The 24,359-nt window shown below is 37.1% G+C and overlaps 2 protein-coding genes across 2 annotated transcripts in view; one reads left to right on the forward strand and one right to left on the reverse strand.

Annotated features, from left to right (window-relative positions):
- Positions 1–846, forward strand: part of Znf404 (zinc finger protein 404) — a 29,844-nt gene extending 28,998 nt beyond the window's left edge. The window contains exon 9 of the mRNA XM_078031942.1: positions 21–846. Coding sequence (XP_077888068.1) covers positions 21–665 — 645 coding nt within the window. The 3' untranslated portion in view covers positions 666–846. The remainder of the gene's footprint in view (positions 1–20) is intronic.
- A 1,216-nt stretch (positions 847–2,062) lies between these two features.
- Positions 2,063–24,337, reverse strand: Znf283 (zinc finger protein 283). Its single transcript, XM_021735169.3, is given in 9 exon segments — positions 2,063–3,317; positions 6,328–6,399; positions 8,278–9,175; positions 9,178–10,806; positions 16,499–16,625; positions 17,354–17,397; positions 17,400–17,440; positions 21,749–21,848; positions 24,198–24,337. Coding segments are annotated over 6 exon segments (1,944 nt in total). The 5' UTR covers positions 21,781–21,848; positions 24,198–24,337; the 3' UTR covers positions 2,063–3,317; positions 6,328–6,399; positions 8,278–9,104.
- Positions 24,338–24,359: the final 22 nt, after the last annotated feature.

Genomic DNA, 24,359 nt, shown 5'->3' on the forward strand with positions numbered 1-24,359 from the left:
GAAAGGCTTTTAAACGTCAGTCTCACCTTGTTGAACATCAGAGAATTCATATTGGTTTGAAACCCTATGAATGTAAGGATTGTGGAGAGAGCTTTAGGTTGTACCGACATATGTGTCTGCATCAGAAAAGTCATCATGGTGTGAAGTCCTATATCTGCACAGAATGTGGGAAGGCCTTTGGTCGTTGTTCGGGTCTTATCCAACATAGGAAAATTCATTCTGGTGAGAAACCATATAAATGTAAACAATGTGGAAAGGCCTTTATTCGCAACTATCTACTGATTGAACATCAAAGAAGCCACACTGGTGAGAAACCTCATGAATGTATGGAATGTGGAAAGGCCTTTAGCAGGGGCTCTAGCCTACGGAACCATAAAAGAATTCACAGTGGAAAGAACCTCTATGATTGTACAGAGTGTGGGAAGGCCTTTAAGAGGGTATCAAGCCTTCGTAACCACAAAAGAATCCATAGTGGTAAGAACTTCTATGATTGTAAGGAGTGTGGGAAGACCTTTAGCAGGGGCTCAAGTCTTCATAACCATAAAAGAATTCATAGTGGTGAGAACCTTTATGATTGTAAAGAGTGTGGGAAGACCTTTGGTCGTCGCAATCTACTTACTCAACATCAGAGTTTTCACAGAAGTGAGAAAAGAGGAAAGCCTTGAGCCATAGCACAACCTTTATTGTTATCACTGTTCCACCTCCCGATGATATCATCATGGTGAAGATAACACTAGTTATGAAATAAAAATCCTTGGAAGGATTTCTGGCACCTTAGTATTTACTTACTAAATATTTTATGTCCATGATTAATATTATTAAAAATAAATTCATGAGTAAGAAAGATACCAGAGTATGATATTTTAAAAAACTTTCTATCATTTCACCTCATTCATTCTGGAAAAAATCCTTGAGAATGTGTTATATAAGAAATCTTATTTTGAATTTATCCACTTAAAGAATGCCCAAAGGAATATCCTGTCTTTATTAAATCTTGAGAGTATAACTGGTGAAAAATCAGAGGGTGATTTGAAGAAATTTTTTTGTAATAAATTCTGTAGCAGATAAAATGCAAGTCATATTGCTACAATATGAAGAAATAAAAAATGAACAGTTGGGTGACCAAAAAACACATATTGAGTTGGAAAAGTTTTCTCCAATTTTATGCAAGTTTCAGACTTAAATATTTAAAGAAGAGGTAGCTTTTCAGTGGGGATGAAGGCTTGTTTACTCTCCACCTAGTGGCAGTATACCTGATATGTCTTTCATATGTATTTACATGTGTGTATATACACACATGAATCCATATGGATGTGCATGTCTCTTGTTTGTATTCATAGGCATATGTGTAGTCAGGTTTTTGTCACTGACCAAAATACCTGACAAGGAAAAGAAAAGTTTATTCTGACTCAAGGTTCAGAGGTTTGGTCTGCAGTGGGCTAACGCCATTGCTGTAAGCCCAAGGTAAAGCAAAAACATGGCAGAAGGCATGGTGGAGGAGTCCTGCTCATTCATCATGACCGGGAAGCAGAGAGGAGAGCAGGCCACAGGGAAGGCAGCCCTTCCAGGGCACACCCCCACTGACCCACTTCCTCTAACTGTATCCCTCCTGCCTACAGTTACCACCCATTTAGTCCATTCAAACTAGGATGGACTGGTTAGGTTATAGCTCTCATAATTATCTCTGATTGTTCTACATTAACACAGGAGCTTTGGGGAGGGGGTCACCCCCTATGTAAACCATAACAACATACATATCCTATTCTGTATATTACACATATTGTTTTGCTGTTTTTTAAGTGAATGTTTTGGGTATCACTTCACCTCTAAAAAGATGACATATGGAGTTGGGAGTGTAATCAGTGGAAGAGCTTGCCTAGTATGTGTGAGACCCAGGATAGGAGGCTCAGCACTGCACAACAAAGCAAAACACCAACATACAAGTCCTAGGATTCTAGATAATTTGCTGTCTGACCACTAAACTGTTGACACCTAAAAGAATTAACAGTAACTCCATAATGTCCTGTAATGAAGTAGGACAGAAGAGGCTGGGTACCAGAGGTACTTTCAGGAAGCAGGTTTATTGACTGCAGGGTTCACAGGTGGCTCACTCCCAAGAATTCTTCTGAGCAAGAATTTTGGAAATTCTTTGAACTTTATACTGGGGGAGGGGCAGGGGAGCTTGGAGATTAACATGACAAGTGCTCTCTGTTCCATCCCCTAGACCAGGCACAGGTTTCACAAGTTTTTTTTCTGCAAACCTGGCAGAAAGAAAGGAGGAAACTGGATTACCTACCAAACACAATGTGTAAAATTTAATTTCAAATGGATCAAAGATCTAAATGTAAGAACTAAAATTACAAAACTCTTAGAAGGAAACATGGAAAGCTTCATTACATTGGATTTGACATTGATTTCTTGGCATGTCACAAAATGAGACAACAAAAGAAAAAATATATTTCATCAAAATTTAAAACCTGTATAACAAAAAAATATGATAAACATAGTGAAAAGGCAAACTAAATGATAGAAGCAATATTTGAAATTTTTATATCTGACAAGGAGTTAATATCCAAAATATGTAAAGAACTCTTACAGCTCAACAATAATAACAAAAATCTCTCAAAAAAAATCCAGCAAATAGGGGCTGGTGCTGGGGCTGAGTAGTAGAGCACTCGCCTAGCATGTGCGAGGCCCTGGGTTCAATCCTCAGCACCACATAAAAATAAGTAAAATAAAGGCACCGTATCCAGCCACAACTAAAAAATAAATATTTTTTTAAAAATCCAGCATTGGATTTCTCCAAAGAAGTTATACAGGTGACCAATGAGCACACTGAAAAAGTGCTCAAAATCAATCATTAAGGAAATACAAATGAAAAACAGTGAGCTGGCTCTGTGCTGGCACACACCTGTAATCCCAGAAGGCTTGAGGCCAACCTTAGCAACTTAGTGAAATCCTATCTCAAAAAAAAATTTTTTAAAGAGTGGGGATGTCACTTAGTGGTAGAGTGTCCCTGGATTCAATCCCCAGTACTGGGGGGAAAAAATAATATAGAGTAGGATGGTTATTTCTTAAAAATACAAAAGGAATACAACAAATATTGGAGGTGATATGGAAAAATTGCAACCGTTACATATTGCTGGTGCATAACTAAAAAGATGCAGTTCCTGTAGAAAATAATAATTGGTTCCTCAGAAATGTAAACATAGAATTACCTTATGATCCATCAATTCTGCTTTTACATACATACCAAAAAGTATTGGAATTGGGCTGTGTGCAGTGGCTCACGCCTGTAATCCCAGCAACTTGGAAAACTAAGGTAGAAGGATCGAAAGTTCAGAGCCAGCCTCAGTAATCTAGTGAGATCCTAAGCAAATTAGTGAGACCCTGTCTCTAAATAAATAAAAAGGGTTGAGGGGGCTGGGGTTGTAGCTCAGAGGTAGAGCATTGCCTTGCATGTGCGAGGTCCTGGGTTTGATCCTCAGCACCACATATAAATAAATAAGTATAAAGGTATTGTGTCCAACTACAACTAAAAAGTAAATATTAAAAATAAATAAATAAAACAAAGATGTTGTGTCTTTGTTTTATTTATTTATTTTTATGTGGTGCTGAGGATCAAACCCAGGGCCTCACAGGTGCTAGGCAAGCACACTCTACCACTGAGCCACAACCCCAGCTCCTGTAAGAAACATTTTTATTCACACACACACAAAAAAAAACATTAGCAGAAGGCAACCATTTTGAAAGCATGAGGATGCCATTCTATCAAAGCTAACATCTAGACTTGGTGGCTGAAATTTCTAACTTTAAAGCCTTATTTTGGTTATGAACGCTCCTGCATTCAATCCCCTGTATAAAATAAATAAAACAATTTTTTAAAAGAATTGGAATCAGATAATTGTACACAATGTTTATAGCAGCATTAAATAACCCAAGTCCCTATAAGTGAGTGGATAAACAAAATATGGTATGTACATACAACAGAATGTTATTTGACCGTTTAAAAATGAACAAAATTTGATATATGGTATAACATAGATAAACCATGAAAACACTATGCTCAGTGAAGTAACCCAGACACAAATTGATAAATACTGTATGACTCCACTAATATGAGCTACCTAGAAAAATCAAATTTTTACTCAGAAAGAATAACAGGAGATTGAGGTAGAGGAGAGGGTGAGAGGGGATTATTAATAGTTTCAATTTGGGATGATAAGAAAGTTCTGGCATGGACAGTATTGGTGGCTGCACAACAATGTGAATATTTAGTGTCGATTATATACTTAAAATGGTTGGAATGGTAAATATTATGTTACATGTTCTATCTCAACAAAAATAACGAAGGAATTATGCAGTGCCAAAGTATAAAAACAAATGAAAAATGATTTTAATCTTTAAAGTGAGTACCTGACATCCAAATAGAAATCATAAATAACTGACAAATTTATCTGAGAATATATGTAGATGGATACACAACTGTGAAAATAATGAGCAAAGGATGTAGGTGGAAATTTAAGAAAAAATTATGAAGGTGAACATGAAAACATACCTGAGCTTATAACTAATAAATGGGAATGTTATAAAAAAAATGGATGTGGTGGTGCATGCCTCTAATCCCAGAGATGAAGGAGGCTGAGGCAGGAGGATCTCAGACAAGTTTCAGTCTTCACAATCATGTGAGCCAATTATATCACATTATTTTCTGTTTATTGGGAGAACCCAGACTGATATAAGAGGAAAAGAAGGAAATGGTCATACAGGCCTCCACATGCCACAGTGTATATGCTGTCTGCTCTAAGTGGCCCACAGGAACTGCCTGAGTGGACTTGGAAGAGAGGTTTCATTCAAAATGATCAGAACTAACTTTCTCCACGGAGACATGAGGTACCTACCCAGAAAAAATACTCCAGTACCTCTGAGCTCTCAGTTCCTCTCAGTCTAAGCCTTTTCTCAGGAATTCTTTTCTGCTCTTTGCCTTACATGTTAATTCTTATTCTGCAAATTTCAGCTTAATTTTTCATTTCCCTTGCTTATTTAAACCATGATTACCCATCTCAAAACAGGCTTTCCTTTTTCATGTGATCATTTTCCACAATGTTTGATTTTTAGTTTTATTTATACTTGGATTATTCTATTCCGTATCTGTCAAATAAAATATCCATTACAACAAGAATTTTTTACTCTGGTTATCTTCTATACCAGGAGTTAGAAATGTAAGACCCATGGTACCAAACTCGGCCCACTTCCTGTTTTTGAATGCTTCGGACAATAACTTAAGAATAAGAATAGTTTCGCCTCCTAAATGGTTGAAAAAAATCAAAAGACAAATGACATATTGAGACAGTTGGAAATTACGAGATTCAAATGTCTTTACCCATAAAGTCTCACTGAAACACAGCCATTCTCTCTCATTTATATATTATCTATGGCTTCTTTCATGCTGTAACCACAGAGTTGTGTACTCACAACAGAGACATTATGGCCCCAAATTAAAATATACTCCTACTGTATACTCAATTCTCAAAACAATTCCTGGCAGATGATAGAATCTATTGGTCCATGTTGTATCACTTAGACATCAGGTGTTTACTTCAAGAGCTGGGCTTTTTCTTAAATTAATCACTTTCTCCTAGCAAATGGGAAAGCAGAGGTCCCATGAAGCTAAGAGCAAAAGATAGCCCTGGTTGGTGAAGGTCAGGTTTGCCTCATCTGATCAGACAGTGAGTCCAGAATGAAGGGTGGAGGTGAGCAGATTTTTAATTTCTTTCTTTCTTTTTTCTTTTTTTCGAGACAAGGTTTGACTGAGTTGCTTAGGTCCTCACTAAGTTGCTAAGTCTGACTTTGAACTTGCTACAAACCAAAAAACTCTCTGGAGCTCAATGACCTTCTAAAAACTTGTTATATGATTTAAGGTACTTTCTCATTGCTGTATCACTGATATTTTAATTTCTACTGAGTGTATCCTAACTAACTCAAACAAATAGGGTCGTAGTTCATACTGGGAGACAGAGATGGAAATATAAGGCTGATTCTACCACAGCAATCCAAACCAATTCACTAATAGGAGATGAAAACACACACACAACCTAAATGTTAAGTGTTGTTCTACAGATTTTACAGATGTTGCATGATACTAGATAATGCTAGAGCAAAGAATGGAGAAAGATTGCAAGAATAGTAGAATATCCAATGAAAAAATCAGAAAAATACAAATTTAAACCAGTTTTCACTATGAGATTCCACTATATATTCCAACCAGAATATATAGCAAAAAAATGTATATATATTTTCTTTAAATTGATGATGTCAAGTACTCACCAGATGTGACAAAAGAAGAATATTCACACAGTGCTGGTCACAGTGTGTCAGTCAGCACATTTGTTTGGAAATCTGTTTAGAAGGATTTAAATTTTAGTAGGATTCAGCTATTAAAGTTCAACACAAGGATATTCACAACCCAATCCCAGAAATTCCACTCCCAATCTTCATAGCAAGAAATGTTTCCTTGGGCTGGAGTTGTGGCTCAGTGGTAGATCACTTGCCTAGGATGCATGAGGCACTGGGCTCAATTCTCAACACCACATATAAATAAATGAACAAAATAAAGGTCTCTCGACATCTAAAATATATATATAAAAATGTTTCTTTATGTGCTCCAAAGAACACATGCAAGGGTGATCATAACAGATCCATAAGGAGCTCTGACTTCCCAATCTAGTATTCTCAAGATCATATAATGAAGGATTTTCCATGAGAGGCCACCACATCAGGATGCTTCTTTTGTGTGGGTCTTAGCTGGTACTACATCTCTAGGAAGCCTCCGACAAGGAATTGTGTTGGATACTCAAAAAAAAAAAAAAAAAAAAAAAAAGGACAAAAAAAAGGCAACAAATGAAACTAGACAAGAGATTAAGACTCTCTTTTTCAAAGGAAAACAACCTAATGATCATATAATTTAAAGAACAGGTAACTGCAATTCCAAACTAAACAAAAAAAAAAAAGGCAACAAAAATGAAAACCATTAATGCAACCTCACTTGTGAGATACAAAATCCTAAATAAAATAGAAGCAAATGAAATCAAGTAATGCATCAGAATAATATACAATGACTAATCTGGGTATATGCAGGAATGAGGAAAGAGTTAAATAATGTCATTATAACTTATCAGATTAACAAATATTACACAAGTGTAGGAAGAGATGAAATGGCTTTTGATAAAACTCAGGAGCCAATCCTACCTAGATGTAAGAAACATTTCTTTTTAAGTATTTTTTAGTTGTAATTGGACACAATACCTTTGTTTTATTTATTTTTATGTGGTGCTGAGGATTGAACCCAGGGCCTCACACATGCTAGGCCAGCACTCTACTGCTGAGCCACAACCCCAGCCCCTGTAAGAAACATTTTTATTCACAAATAAAACATTAGCAGAAGGCAGCCATTTTGAAAGCATGAGGATGCCAGTCCATCAAAGCTAACATCTAGACTTGGTGGCTAAAATTTCTAACTTTAAGAGCCTATTTTGGTTATGATAACATTTCCTGATGTAGTTAATCAGTATTTCCATGGTCAAGTTTGGTATACACTAGTTTAAACAAACTTGAGGGGCTGGGGATGTAGCTCAAGTTGTAGCGTGCTCGCCTGGCATGCGTGAGGCACTGGGTTCGATTCTCAGCACCACATAAAAATAAAACAAAGATATTGTGTCCACCTAAAAACTAAAAAAAAAAAAAGAAGAAAGAAAACTTGAACAATTTTCTTCACCAGAATACTCGCCAGTTCTTTTTAAATTTTTCCTTAAGAGTTTTTGTAGATGCTACCATTCTTGAGACATCCTTTCGGTGCCATAATAAGACACCATCTCCACATTTTCTGGTTAACATACAAATATGTACCTTGGGGATGGCGTGGGTGGGGATAGACTACTAACTGGTCGGGAAGGATGGATCCTATTATAACACTCAAGTTTTTACTTTGTGTCAAACGTAATGATTGAAATTGCAGATGTGTAGAATACTAGGTGGTGAATGAACAAGTGATACCCTTCCTACAGTTTTAATTCAAAGAGTTTCTCATTTGGATGAAGTTTCTGATGTATTCTATAATATTAACCATGTCTGTATGCCTTCCCACATTCCTTACAGTATATTTCATAGCAGTATGAATTCTCTGAAAGCAGGAACTGAATTAAATTCAGATCCTTCCCAGATTCCTTACCATTTTAAAGTATTTCTAACATGTTTGTGGGTTTTTTTTTTTTTTTGTACCTGGAATTGAACTCAGGGGCACTTGACCACTGAGCCACATCCCCATATTTTGTATTTAGAGACAGGGTCTCACTGAGAGGCTTGCTTTTGCTGAGGCTGACTTTGAACTTGTGATCCTTCTGCCTCAGCCTTCCAAGCCACTAGGATTACAGGCATGCGCCACCTCATCCGGCTTCTAACTTGTTTAACTCTGATGTTGACTAGACTTTGTGCCATGAATAAAGATCTTCACATCATACATGGAAATGGTTTCACATCAGTATAAATTGATGTTCATTAAGATCACACAAAAATCTAAATGTCTTCTCATATTCTTTATATTCAAAATATTTCTCACTAGTATGTATCTGCTGATGACAAGTAAACTGTCTATACACAAAAAAGGAAAAGCTTTTACATATTCCTTACATTCACAGAGCTTCTTTTTCTTTTTTTCTGCTATATCATTCAAAAAATTGAATGAACCCAGGGGTGCTCTACCACTGAGCTACAACCCCAGTCCTTTTTATTTTTCAGTTTGAGGTAGGGTCTTACCAAAGTACCCAGGCTGGCCTTCAATTTGAGTTCCTCCTGCCTCAGCCTCCTGAGTAGTTGGGATTACAGGCATGTGCCACCATTGCCTGGCATACATTCATATGGTTTCTTTAGAATAAGCTTTCTGCTCATGTTAAGCTGTCCAGTATGAAATATCTGATGATGAGTAAGCTGATACCTGCTACCAAAGGCTTTCCCACATTCTCTACATACATAGGATTTCTCACCAGTATGGACCTCTCATGTTTAACAAGACTTGAACATGTTTAACAAGTTCTCTCATATCTTTTCAATTACAAGGTTTCTCCAGTATCAATTTTCTTGTCTGAGTGAGTTGTCCATATAAAGGCCTCTCCACATCTTTATATCTACAGGGTTTGTTGTTACCATGAGTTCTCTCAAGTTGATCCAAGTTTGCGCTATGAGTAAAGGTCTCCCCAAATTCCTCATGTTGATAAAGTTTCTCACCGGAATGAAATTGTTCATGAACATGAAGTTGATAGCCACTACCAAAGGCTTTCCCATATTTTTTACATTTATAGGATTTCTCACCAGTATGGACTCTCTCATGTTTAACAAGACTTGAACCCCAGCTAAAGGCCTTTCCACATTCCTTACATTCAAAAGGTTTCTCACCAGTATGGATCCTCTGATGTTGAGTAAGATGATAGCCACGACTGAAGGCTTTCCCACATTCTTTGCACTGATAAGGCTTCTCACCAGTATGAATTCTCTCATGTTGAACAAGACTTGATCCACAGTTAAAGGTCTTCCCACATTCCTTACAGTGGTAGGGCTTCTTGCCAGTATGAAATATCTGGTGTTGAGTAAGCCGATACCTGCTACCAAAGGCTTTCCCACATTCTCTACATACATAGGATTTCTCACCAGTATGGACTCTCTCATGTTTAACAAGACTTGAACCCCAACTAAAGGCCTTTCCACATTCCTTACATTTGAAAGGTTTCTCACCAGTATGGATCTTCTGATGTTGAGTAAGACGATAACCACGACTGAAGGCTTTCCCACATTCTTTGCATTCATAAGGCTTCTCACCTGTATGGATTCTCTCATGTTGAACAAGACTTGATCCACAATTAAAGGTCTTCCCACATTCCTTACATTGGTAGGGTTTCTTACCAGTGTGAAATATTTGATGTCGAGTGAGCTGATAACCCCAACAAAAAGCCTTTCCACAAACCTTGCATTCATAAGGTTTCTTACCAGTATGGATTTTCTGATGCTGAGTTAGTTGATAGCCACGGCTGAAGGCCTTCCCACATTCTTTACATTTATAAGGTTTCTCACCTGTATGAATTATCTCATGTTTAGCAAGGCTTGAACCCAAAAAAAACGCTTTCCCACACTCCTTACATTCATAAGACTTCACACCAATATGAATTTTCTGATGTTGAGTAAGGTGATAGCCACGACTGAAGGCTTTCCCACATTCTTTACATTCATAGGGCTTCTCCCCAGTATGGATTCTCTCATGTTTAACAAGGCTGGATCCCCAACTGAAGGTCTTGCCACATTCTTTACATTCATAGGGTTTCTCACCAGTATGAAATCTCTGATGCACACTCAGTTGATAGGCACTAAAAAAGTTTTCCCCGCATTTTTTACATTCAAAAAGTTTTTCAGTTATATGAGTTCTCTCATGTTGAACGAGTTTTGAGCCATAATTACAAGTTTTTCCACATTCCTTACAAACACATGGTTTCTCTCTATCATGAATTCTTTCCTGTTGAATAAGAGATTTATTTTTTCTGTATGTCGGTATTTTTTCATAGCTGATAATCATTTGACTTAAGTATCCCTCTTGATGTTTCTGTAGTCCTTCAAATTTGTTTTTGCACTTCCAATTATTTCTGAAAATGGATGCCTCAAGGCCCAGGGTTTTACTTTCTTCCTTTGTATCCCAGCGGGAAAATTTTATTTCAAAAATGTCCTTTTTTGAAAATATATTTTTGGTCTCATATGTTGAGTCCAAATCTGAAAGGAAAAAAAACACATTTCCTTATTTCATTTACCAGAAAAACAAAAACTTCTATAGTGCAGAAGGGAGTTTGGGAGGGATTTAAGATAATACTTACCATAAGTAAACTGGATTAGGAGACTTACTGAACTTACTTCTGAGCATCAAAGTTATCCCCTTTTAAACAAATTACTTTTAATTTTCAGCTCTTGTGATCTTAATGATCTGATAGTTTGGGGGAGAATTCAGAGATCACATTGAGAAGCCATGCAGATAGTCTCTTAAACCAAAATGTGAGCTTCCATCAGTCAAGCCCTTATGTTCCTGGGTGTGGTTATCCAATGTCCCTTGCTAGGCATGAATCTTAATGGTGATCAAATTCTTACTATTAGGAACTTCAGCTGATTATGTTTGTATAACCTGGTCGATGTTTTCTGTAACATCTAGATTGTTTTGTTTTCCTTTTGTTTTCCTCTTGCCAAAATGTCCTGAAAGACTTTATTCACTCCAGAGTTTGTTGTCTGAATTTCCAAACCTGATATACTGTTTGACTATTTGTGTGGAATTTATTAGGAGATAAGGAATGATCTCTATTTTCTAATTGGCTTATGTGCATACTGGGTCATAGAGCCCAATGTAGCTGATTCACAGGAAATCATTGTGTCACTTTCTATACCTTATACTTGGCTTGAGTCATTGACTGTGGATTTTGGTGTCTGTAATTTTGTAAAGAATCCCACAGGTAATCAAAATTTGAGCCACACCCTATTCCATGGCAAGATTACAATCTAGTGATTTACCACACTGTTAGACTGCCCTGACCCTATAGTTGGCAAAATGTTCTTCATTGGTCTTTTTTTTTTTTTTTTTTTGGTAGATGGACACAATACCATTTATTTATTTGTTTGTTTGTTTATTTTATTTATTTATTTTTATGTGGTGCTGAGGATCGAACCCAGGGCCTCGCACATGCTAGGCAAGTGCTCTACCACTGAGCCACAACCCCAGGCCTCTTCATCAGTCTTTACATCACTGGTATCTCCTCAAAGCATAGAAATAATGCCTTTGTATATGCTCTGATTTAAATGAAATATCTGCAAGCACAAAACGACAACTTTAGGGCATTCAGCATTTTATATATATATGCACTATTTTTCTTAACTCCCAGGCATATCCAACAAAGTGGCAGCCTTTCATTCAGGATAATTTAGAACTACAGTAGCCATTTTTAGCAGATTTTAAATTTTAACATGCTTCTTCAATTCCATATAGCCTCTAGAATACAAAGGAGAAAATTTTTTAAATTTTTAAAATCTAAGGAGCTACATTTATAGAGACCAACAAGTGCTTAAATAAACTTTGAAAAATATAATTCAACAATTATTTTATTTTATTTATTTTTAATTTTAAAAATTTATTTATTGCCATTGCATCAATATTATTGATTTTCATTCTGCAAAACTGGGATTGTGAACCCTCAGGTAGGGCAATCATCAGAACCCAGTCATGATGGAAGGTGGGTGGGAAGACAATCCTCAGGTAATCTGGCTGGGATCCACTGGGACCCAACCAGTTCACCATCTCCTAGACACAACGGAGACTGAGAAAGACAAAGGGACACAAAAGATTTGGGCCTCAAGCTGAGCCCTTCTTTCTCCCCAGTGCACTAGAGTGTTCCCAGGGTTCACGTCTGCCCTTCCCAATCCCCTACTGACGATATAATGGCCTTGGGGAAAAGCCAGATATAACAGGTGCTGTTGGCCTCTTCCTAGTCAGTCTGGTGGGAGGTGTCCACGTCTGTGCCTTTACATGCCGAGACTTTACCTATGTAGTCCCCAGTGGTGCCTGCAGCTGTGCAGATAACAGAGGAATGGCAGGGAGCACAGGGTAGCAGAAGGGACAGAGATGTGTCCTAGGCCCTCTTTTTGGACCAGGTGCTGGAGCCATGGCCCAACTTGAAACAATTTCTTAAGACAGAAAAAATTGACTCCCAGTGTTTAAAGTGCTATAGATCTTCAAGAAAATCTTTGGTGCTTGCTAGAGCTATATCTAAGAAAAAAGAGTTTGATTCCCAGTTAAAGTAATAGTTCTGTTTATAAGATAAAACGAAAAGCACTGCTATTAGGTTTACAAAGTTTGTAAAACAACTTCAAAAGTTTATGTGCTATGTAGATTTTTCTATATATGTTGTACTCATTAGATAAGTAGAGTTTGGCAGACTTTTTCTATAAAAGACCATACAGTCCCAACTACTCAACTCTACCCTCTTACCAAGAAAGCAGCCACAGATGTTATATAAACATAAATAGGCATGGCATACCCCAATTCCCCTTGAATTACAAAAACAGGTGGTTTGGGCTTCCAGGACCATTCTTTGCCAAACTCTGAGATGAAGCTAATGTTGTTTTCATAAATATTTACAATGACAAAAATGCATGCTCAATTAAATTTATATTTATTTAAATTAAGCCAGATTTGCATGAAAGGATTGATTCTGATAATGTCAGATAATGCTGCAAATTATGCAAATCTACATATTTACTTTAATTAAAGAATTTTAAAGCCAAGCCTGGTGGTACATGTTTTTTATTCCAGCAGCTCAGGAGGCTGAGGCCTAAACATGACAAGTTCAAAACCGACCTCATTAACTTAGCAAGGCCCTGGGTAACTTAGTGAGACCCTGTCTCAAACAACAAAAAGGGCTGGGATGTGGTTCAGTGGTTAAGCACCCCTGGGTTCACTCCCTGGCACCAAAAACAAACTAAATAAATAAATTAATTATAAGTTCTCTAACACACTCAGTGACAATGATCTTGACGGTAAATAATTTTTGGACATAATTATTTCCTAAGAAGCTATTCATAAAACAGAGCAAATACTTTTAAGTTGTAGTTCAGTTAAGTTTACTTATTTCTTAACTATTTTAAAACACATTTTCACTCAACTAAACTCAAACATCAACATCAATGGTGAAGATCAATGATGCCACACATCATCTTACAAAACACTAATATGCTAACTGTATTTTTAAAAATAGTTTTAGTTGTAGATGAACCCAATACTTTCATTTTATTTGTTTTTATTTTCACGTGGTGCTGAGGACCAAACCCAGTGCCTCACATGTTCGAGGCAAGCGCTCCACCACTGAGCCACAACCCCAGCCCCTGCCAACTGTATTTTAAGATGGAAAAGTAAGTACTGTCATTCAGCATGTTATGACAATATTAGTGTGGTTAAATGCATCAGAAATGCCATGTCATTATGTACGAAAAGAGTAACAAAAGCATGAAATGACACAAAAGAACTAAGAGCAAAATGAAAATGACCTTGGGATAAACTGTCCCTCTCTGTAAGAGGAAATTCCTATTCTTTTCTTCAGTATATGTAGAAAATAAAAACTTAACTTTGCCACACCTCTGTGTATACTTTAGATTTCAAGACACTGATTTTCATGTTTTTGGCTACCTTCTACCACACATCTAAGCTATTTTTGAACAGGATAGGACAGAATATTTTACTAGTCCAGACTGTGTCTCTGTTCAAAAAAGCTTTCCCTGAACATCTTATCAAAATTATCCCCATTGCTTTCTATTCCTTTATACTGTTTATCTTTCCTGAATAACATGACTAATTACAGAATAGTATTTATTTAGTTGCTTACTTATTTGTGTTCCTGCCCCACTCACTATAAGGTAAATGGCATGAAAGTGGGCAAGTTCTCAATCCTGTTCATAACTGTATTGATAGCGTCCCATGCAATGCCTGGCTAAGAGTGGGTACTCAATACGATATTTGCATACTTTATAAATGAATACATATCTTCATTTCTCACTTAGACACACAACTAAATTCAACATACAGGTAAAATGGTTGCACCAGTATAAATAGAATACTTTCCTCATCAAAATAGGCAGGAAATATGAAAAGAAAACAAAAACAGGTAAATGGGATGAAGATGATATTCTAGGCTGGGGCTGCAGCTAAGTGGAATAACACTTGCCCAGCAAATCTACATATTTACTTTAATTAAATAATTTTAAAGCCCATCTCTAACCCAGCATGTGCAAGGCCCTGGGTTCTGCAGTGGAAAGAGAAAAAAGAAGTGACATTCCTTTGGTAGCTCAAACTGAGATTTCTGTTTCATCCCAAGTCTCAGGTCTTCACTCCATGGGTCTTGGTCCTTCACGGGGAACTTCCCAAGCCCCATCCCAGGTGCTCCTTCTTCTCTGTGACCTGAGAGGATGTTCCCTGCCTCTGCCCTGCCTTGCCTCTCCTGGGTTCCACCTGCTTGTCCTCCCTCTCACACCATCCAGGGCTCTTCCCTTTCTCTAATAAATGTAGTCATATCTGCCTTAGGAACGGAGTGTCTGCTTGCAAGAAAATAAATGCCTAATGGTGTAGACATTTTCTTAGCTCAAAAAATTTAGTGAAGTTTACAATATTGGTAAAATACAATACTGGTAAGTACTTCAAAGAAGAGAAAATGACCGTGTTTTAGACTCATTCAAGGCTCTGCCTCTAGAGAAAATAGACAGTGGTTGAGAACATAAACCTTAGAACTAGACTTCCTAGGTTTGATTCCTGCCACTGACTTCTACCACCTCTGTGACCTTGGCAAGTCATTTCAAATGTATGTGCCTCTGTATTCTCAACCAAAAATGGGACAGATGGTACCTGAAGCTGTTACAAGGGTTAAATAATGTATTTATACTGCTTAGAACAGAGCCTGGTATATAGTAAAGCATAGTGCTATTAATATTAGCACATGATTATTGTTATTTTGCTAAGAGGAAAACCAACACATCTCATGAGACATTTTTAGGATTTAACAAAATGTTCAACGCAAAGTTCATAGGTTTGAACTTTGAACTTCAAATCTTTTGTAAGTAATGTGTTTACTATTAAATGAATTCTATTCATTGAATCTGCCCCTAAATAAAGTACAGAGGCTCTTAAAAGTCAGAGTATATCAGGTCTCTCTTTCTAGCTTTTCCTTGCATGTGGGTCAGAAAATAACCAAGAGCAGCACTTCACACCTGAATGTGTGAGGATAACTGGGCAGATCTCATGTAAAGGCAGATTCTGTTGGCAGGTCAGGGTTAGGACCTGACATGCTGCATTATGACCAGCACCAGAAGCTGATGCTATTTGCGTAGGAGTTCGCAACAAAAAGATAAAACATAATGCCCACCAACTAAACCATGACATCGAAGCACTCAGAAAACCATCTATAATTCTCACAAAAAACCAACACATCTCCCTATCATCTGGCTCCTACTGATCTCCCTTACGAATTTCTTGGTCCTCTCTCCTTCACTAACTTTGTTCTGGCTTTCTTATGGTTCCTCAAACAAAAGAACCACACTTTGAGGATCGAGGACCACATCTACAGAGAGTCTGGAAGTAAATACAGCATGTGACCTGGTTTCTCTGACCATGGTGTATGGAATGAATGTCCTCCAATGCAAACTAAGCCCCTTGGTCATTGAAGAAGAGAGGCAACTGCAGGGAAGGCCAGAGGAAGTTGTGAAGCTCACTTCGGGATGGGGGAAAATCAAGGTGCTTAATGAACCTATCTCTAACCCAACAAAGTATTGAAACATTCTTGGAATTCATCTGTGTTCTTTGAAGATAGCTCTATAATGTCCTGTGGAGAAAGGTGATGTTGCAGAGAAGACATTCTAAATTATTTCAGGCAGTTGACCTTACCCAGCGACACCCAGTTACTATAGTTCTCCAACATCACATCCATGTACAAGTCCCTCTGAGCCGGGTCCAGGTACTCCCACTCCTCCTGAGAGAAGTCGATGGCCACATCCCTGAATGTCACCAATTCCTAAAACCAAAACCCACGCATTACTTAGAAAATGAGGGTATAAAGAATAAACTGTGAAGAAAGGGAAAATATATCAATCAAGTAAGTCTGGAAGCCTTTGATAGAGCTAGGGAAAAATAAGAAAACCAGGGCAACCAAAGCAGAACGTCAATATTCTAGAATGATCCTCTTATAGCAGGAAGGAAAAAACTTCCTGGATGCAGTAAAATAACTCAGCTATCTAGATCTATCTGGAAATATATAAATAATCACAGTTTCTCCTCTATTAAATAAAAAGTGTGTGTGTATACATGTACATACAACTTATAAATTCCTTATAAATGTGAAGTGCTAGCCATCTTTTCCTTTTAAGGAATATGAAAAAAAAATCACAAAATTTTTCAAGCATACTCACAAATGTACTCTAAATCTCTGTATTAGAAAAGTGATTTCCACTAAGTTAAGGATTATTGTCAAGTCTCAAGAAAATCATCCTGTTAGATTACATCTAAGATGTATGACTGAGCACACAGGAAATGTTGAATATTAGATTCAATGAATAAGACACTAACTGGAAAAGGGAGAGGCACTCAGGGCGGACACTGGGCTATTTAGCACCATCTTGACTGGTTGAGAAGTGGGTTCAGGGTTGGAGTTCTGTTAGGTAGAAAGCTTTAGGGTAACCAAGGGAAAAATTCATGTGACCAAAAAAATCAGAATATTTCAAGAAGAGAAAAATACCAACTTACATCAGTCATGGTTTTAGAATTGTGAGAGCTAATTAATGATCCATTGATTCCTCTATTGGTGAAGCACAGGATCCAGAAAAGCCACAACTGGGGAAGTAAAAGGAAGAGTTAGACCAGCTGTGCCTAAGTTGAGCTGATCCTGACGTAAGCTGCCATAAGCTTTAATCTCCTTCATGACTACTTCTACTCCACACGCCACATGCTATTTATGGAACCTAAACTCTGGTCCCAAAGAGCCCCCAAGGCTCTTCAGCAGGAAGGTATCCGGCAGCACCGGGTTCTAGGGACGCTAATCTGGACCTGTGATTAGACTACTCAGTCCTGCCCAGAGCAGATCTTCCTGCCACCATTCCCACCCCTCCAGGCTGAGAAGGGGCCTCGTGAAACAAACTAGAACCTTCTTCATGGGCTCAGGACTAAAAAAAGTTAGTCAAGACTCAGGAGCTAGACAGTGAAGACAAGGAATTGTTCAGGAGCCAAAAAGTTGACTTTTTGATGCATACCAGAACATTCATGATATGAAACTGATAAATTTTCTAATCAAGATAGACTGTCAATAGAAAAAATAGGTTATAGGATATACAGTATGATTACATTTATACAATACAAACATATATCAATAGAGAAAGACAATAAATTGTCAATAAATGAAAACAATTTGGAAAGTTACACATCTATATATTAATAATGTTTTATAGTCATCATGAGATTCTTTTTGTTAGATATTATGCTTAATTGTTGTAACCCTGGTCATGTACTGTATTAACTCCATGATTTACACATATACCCATGTTCTGCCTAGAAACGTGGCTGAATTCTCCAAGCAATCTTTTTCATCTAATAAACTATGTCCTTCGATTAAAGAAAAAAAAAAAAGGTTTGCCCTAGAGACAATGGGAGGTCAAATAAGGTTTGTTGTTGCTGTTTTTAACTAGGGCACTAACATGAAAAGATTTGCACTTTTTCGCAAAAATAGGTATGTTTAATCTGGCTTAAACATTGCACAATGTGTACATGTATTGAAACATCACATGGTTAATATGTCAATTATTAGGGTCTGTGGCTCAGCAGTAGAGCACTTGTTTAGCATGTGCAAGGCCCTGGGTTCAACCCTCAGCACCACATAAAGTAAAATAAACACATTATGTTTACCTACAACTAAAAAATAAATATATATATATATTTTTAAAATATGTACAATTATTATATTTTACTGATGCATTATAATTACACATAATAGTGGGATTCATGATGCCACAGTATTCATGATACAGGCACATGACATAATTTGCTCAATCTCCCTCCCTAGTACCTTCCCTTCCCCACCTCTCCCTGACCCACTTGTTCTACTCCACTGATTATTGTTATTATTTTCATTAGTACATTATCACTATATATATAAGCTGGATTCATTGTAATATATTTCTACATGGACATAGCATAATTTGATAGATTTAGTTCCCCAGTGCATCCCCACGCCCTCTCCTCCTCCCTCCCTCTCTATCCCCTATCTCTACTCTATTGGTCACCCTTCTCTTTGCACAAGATCCCCTTTTTTATTCCCACTCCCCACCCCATTCTCTAGCTTCCACATATGAGATAAATCATTCAATCTTTGATTTTCTGATCCCCAAGCAATGTTACAGATGTAATGATAAGATCTTGATCCCGTTTCCTTTTGTGTCTTCTTGACAGACCAGTTTATACATCTGAACCTATCTTAGATATGACAGCCTCTGGTAAATGCTAAATTAGTTGATCCTAGCAGATTCAATTTGCAGCTACCATCAGTAGACTAAAAATTTTAAAAGTATAAGACTTACAGAAAAATTCTGTTTGCCTCCATAAAGTTGGTTATGATCTAACAGTGTTACCTACAGTTACCTTCTGGTGAGTTCCTAAGGCAGATCACCTGTACTGCTATTGGCCTTTGTTGCTAGCTGTCTTACACTTATTCTAAGCATGTTATGCTCCCAAGTATTACTATCACAGGGTCTTGTATTGGGACAAATTTTTACCCACAATTCCACTTCTAGAAATGTAACTGTAAGAAATAGCCAATGAAGCACTCAAGATATATATATATATACAAAGTCATTCAATCAAAAATAGTTTCAGAAACCCAAGAATTAGAAGCTATCTTAATAGTAGGCTGAAGGCTTAATAACTATGACCCCTTATACTCTCATTAGTTATGATAATACTGGCTAATATTAATTGATGAAGAAAGACATGCATGACCAATTCCTTATTGAGGTAGGCCACTTTGTAGCATAATGCTGGTCACATATACATGTTGAAATGAAGATAAAGGCTCTGGTGTCAGACTCTCAGAATATGAATCTGAGCTTGATGGTTACCAATTTCCAATTATCAATGTACTTCTGTTTCCTCATCAATAAATGAGGGATGAGAACAGTGTCTACCACAGATAGCCACATTGAAGATTAAGTCATAAAATCCATACAAAATTCTGAATTGCATACAATAATTGCTTAACTACAAGCTTTAGCCATTATTATTAAAGATGAGAGATATTACTAGCCCTTATCCCATTATAATAAAAAAGAAACCTTAGACCACTATTTCCATTTTCCTCACGGTAAAAATGTGTGCTTCTCAGGTCTGCTTTTTTTGTAATGCTTATTAAAATTTTAAAGGTCAGCCTTGAGCCCACTATTCTTCCTCAATAATAATAGGAGCAAAACAAGTTCTCAGGAAATATACCTTCCTCCCAGAAGACCAAAAAGCTGGCTCATGAAATACAACCTGGGGGCTGGGAATGTGGTTCAGTGGTAGAGCACTTGCCTAACCTGTGCTCCTACTCCTAGGTTCAATACCCAGCACCACAATAAAATAAAATAAAATATGACCTGATTAGTTGTCAAGTAAAAACTTAACCAAAGGTTCAATCTTGTTCTACCATGCACATTTGGGTTTACTTGAATATTTACAACTGTGTCCTTCTTACCTTACCTTCTGTTATTAATATCTATCCTTGAAAATTTTTTAGTAAAACATATTTTTGTAAAATAACTTAATATTGGAGATTATTGCTATTTTATGTGAAAGTAACCCTTAAAATAATTCCCAAACATCTGTGTTGCCTTGGTAACACATTTTTTCTTCTTCACATAATTATTACTTTAAAAAAAAATATATATATATATATATATATATATATATATATATATATATTGTTTTAGTTGTAGTTGGACACAATACTTTTTTATTTTATTTTAATGTGGTGCGAGGATCGAACCCAGCATCCTGCACATGCTAAGTAAGCACTCTACCACTAAGCCACAACCTCAGCCCAAATTATTAGTTTTTTGAAGGGTGGGAGGTACCAGGGATTGAACTCAGGGACACTTGACCACTGAGCCACAACCCCATCCCTGTTTTGTATTTTATTTAGAGACAGGGACTCACTGAGTTGCTTTGTGCCTCGCTTTTTGCTGAGACTGGCTTTGAACTCATGATCCTCATGTCTCAGCCTCCCGAGCTGCTGGGATTACAGGTATGCACCACTGCGCCTGGTGTATTATTACTTTTTAATAAACAATGCAGTAGATTAAAGATAATCACGTCTTCTATCTAGTATTCCCATTAAGGGGCTCTCAATAGAATGCCTGTTCTGAAGGAAGCTGACTCCATAATATAAGGCTACACTGAAATGACCAAACATAAATACCAAACCACATGGAGACACTCAGGAGCCTGGTAATTTTTAAATGGTATTTCTATAATCCTAAGTGTTGTAAGTACCTGAAGGTTTTCAAATAAGAAAGGAATCACTGATGCCTCCTCTCCCGTCCCTCTCTTTCTCTTTATTATATAGTTAAGATAAAACCCACATCTGGGCTATATTTCTTTTTTAAACTAATACATAAAGAGCCTTCAGGGCTGGGGATGTGGCTCAAGTGGTAGCGCGCTCGCCTGGCATGCGTGAGGCCTGGGTTCGATCCTCAGCACCACATACCAACAAAGATGTTGTGTCCGCCAAGAACTAAAAAAAAATAAATAAATATTAAAAATTCTCTCTCTCTCTCCTCTCTTAAAAAAAAAAAGAAAAAAAAAAAGAACCTTCAACTCATTTATTCACCAATTATTGTGATTTTACTCTGCTTAAACAAAACCAGACATAAGCTCATAGGAAAAAAAGATTTGAATAAAAATACAATAAAATATTAAGAATGATTAACTCCAGAGACATAATTTTAACTTCTTTCTCACTCTATCTCCTCGATTATTAATTTTTTTCATTAATCCATAATGAGAAACATAAAGACATTTCCAAATGTAATAAACTGAATGATAGAATAAGTATACTCAGTCATTAAAGGAACTAAAACATCACTAACACTGAAAATCAGTGAAACAAATTATACCTACCAGCTCTTGAGCGTCCTGTAGCTGTCCCTCATCAATACAATGATATGTTCACTGTCAAAATTCTTCAATCAACATGAAGTAGGTAAGCCACCTTCAAAGTCTGTGTAAAAAATATATGCACATAAACAAAGCAGTATTTGGTACACAATAGATGCTCAATAAATATGACTATACCTCTGACTTTCACTGGATTACCAATAAAATAACTTTTGGATATAGTAGATTAAAGATAGTCTTTTAAAACCCTGATTTAGTGAATGATATTCAAATATAACTTATATTCTTGAGTACTTTTATCCATGATTATAATGATTACTTAATATTATATCATTTATATTTTTCCTTCTTACTGATTATTTATAAACATAATTTTTACTAGGTACATAATATTTTATCACCAGATATACTGCAATTTACTTAACTATTTCCATATTAAAGGACACAAATTTTATGAATGGTCCTTCTTAGCTCTCAGAGTCTTTGTTCCAGACCAATGCAGCCAGATATTTTTGCACATTTGACAGTCTCGTGAAATTATAGACATGTTTTACCACTTACAAAAATACATTTACAAATATTTAGAAAAAAATTAGTCTTCATTTTGAAATGTTTATGGTCACCAGGAACCTTATCAATGGAATAAGAAACCCTCAGTGTAAGATTTCCTGTCTTAGAGCATTTGAGCGTCTGGTAACTTTTTTAACTTGCAAGCACTCATCATGATCAACTTCATATTTCTGTTGTTCCTTATCTATAACAAGTTAATGGAGAATGATCTAGAATCATAACTTTCAATATTCAGTAAACTCATATAGTAGATATTATTTTGTCTGAATTTTGTAGATGTGACAGTCACAGTCAACTGGGCTCCAAGAAATGCTCCAAACAGGTGAATAGATAAGAGCTGACTCAATTGTCCAGAAGTCCATGCAGCTAACAACACGCAGAGCCAGGATCTGTCTGCAGATAGTCTGGATCCATATCCTTACTCTTACCCACAACACAGTATGTCTCTCACAAATCTCAAAAGCTGAACCTGAAACAACTCATGTTTGACAACATTACAGATTTTTACTTACAGATTATTTGAAAGTCCCTACCCTTGTTGGTGCAAACCATAAATCCCTATACTCAAAGCTCAATTTCATGTTTGTACTCCTAAAAACAGATAATATTGTCACTTATTGGCTGAAATCTTACCTTCCTTTAAAACCCTCCTACTTTGCCTTACCTTAAATCATAACTGTGGAAAAGATTTTTTTTAAGTTTGTACACAGTACCATTCAAAACTAATCTCATAACTAATCATCTTGTAAAATGAAGCTCTAACGTGAATCTCCAGGAGGTATATTTCTATAATGTTAAAATTCACTAAAAGAGTTGAACAGATGGCTAAAGATCAGGGGACTGTGTGTATGCACATGATGGGTAACTGACCAGAAGGGAGACCCAGACTAGCAATACTAGTCAAGATATTTCCAGCTAAGTAAAGTAAATGTTCTTTTTTTTTTTTAAGAGAGAGAGAGAAAGAGAATTTTTTTAGTATTTATTTTTTAGTTTTCGGCAGACACAACATCTTTGTTTGTATGTGGTGCTGAGGATCGAACCCCGGCCCCACGCTACCGCTTGAGCCACATCCCCAATCCAGTAAATGTTCTTTTAATCAAGCAAAAGTAATAATATGAAAAAGAAAAGAAAATGCAAATCCACCTGAATCTTGATTTCTAAATATGCAAAAAATTCTTTCTTCCTCCTCCAGTACTTTTTAGGAACCTGGCAACACTGGTCACAAATCAGGAATCATGGGGCTGGGGATGTGGCTCAAGCGGTAGCGCGCTCGCCTGGCATGCGTGCGGCCCAGGTTCGATCCTCAGCACCACATACCAACAAGGATGTTGTGTCCGCCGAGAACTAAAAAATAAATATTAGAATTCTCTCTCTATCACTCTCTCTCCTCTCTCACTCTCTCTTTAAAAAAAAATTAAAATTAAAAAAAATCAAATCAGGAATCATAATAAGACACTAGCATCTCCAAGCACAAACTGAAAAAGAAAAAATAAAAGCAAAACAACTTCTAGAGCCACATCTGCCTTCATCCACACAATTAAAAGGGAGACTGGAGTCTTATCTCTGAGTTGACAGCAATTCTCGGGATAGAGGTCTGCTTGCAAGCAGCTCTGATACATGTAGCTGGTACCTAAAGAGCTCCTGGAGGCACCTCTTTTAGGATCCTACCTTCAGGACTTCCCTATCCTATCTTTCCAGGAACCTGTCATGTGGTCACCTGCAGAACTAAGTCTCATTCTTCTTTTCTGAAATCTTTTCAAGGACTCAGACTTTCTTGTGGTCATTTATCTGTAAAAGGCTCAAAGACAGCCTAAAGATAACCTAGAGCACGTGGCCAAAGTAAACCAGACCTTCGAGTAAGATCACACCCCGTCGCACTCACCATCACGGAGTCACCTTTCAGCCCTGTCACGCCGTCTGTCACACACCATCCAGCTCAGCTGCTCGTGTGCACGCAGGCTTGAGGCTCTAGACACGACAAGCTGTCCCGACCTTTTTACTTCCAGCAACTCCCGGGTGTCACCCGCATCCTCGCTGCCAGTTC

Source organism: Ictidomys tridecemlineatus, chromosome 15 (assembly GCF_052094955.1).
Source record: "Ictidomys tridecemlineatus isolate mIctTri1 chromosome 15, mIctTri1.hap1, whole genome shotgun sequence".
Lineage (NCBI taxonomy): Eukaryota > Metazoa > Chordata > Mammalia > Rodentia > Sciuridae > Ictidomys > Ictidomys tridecemlineatus.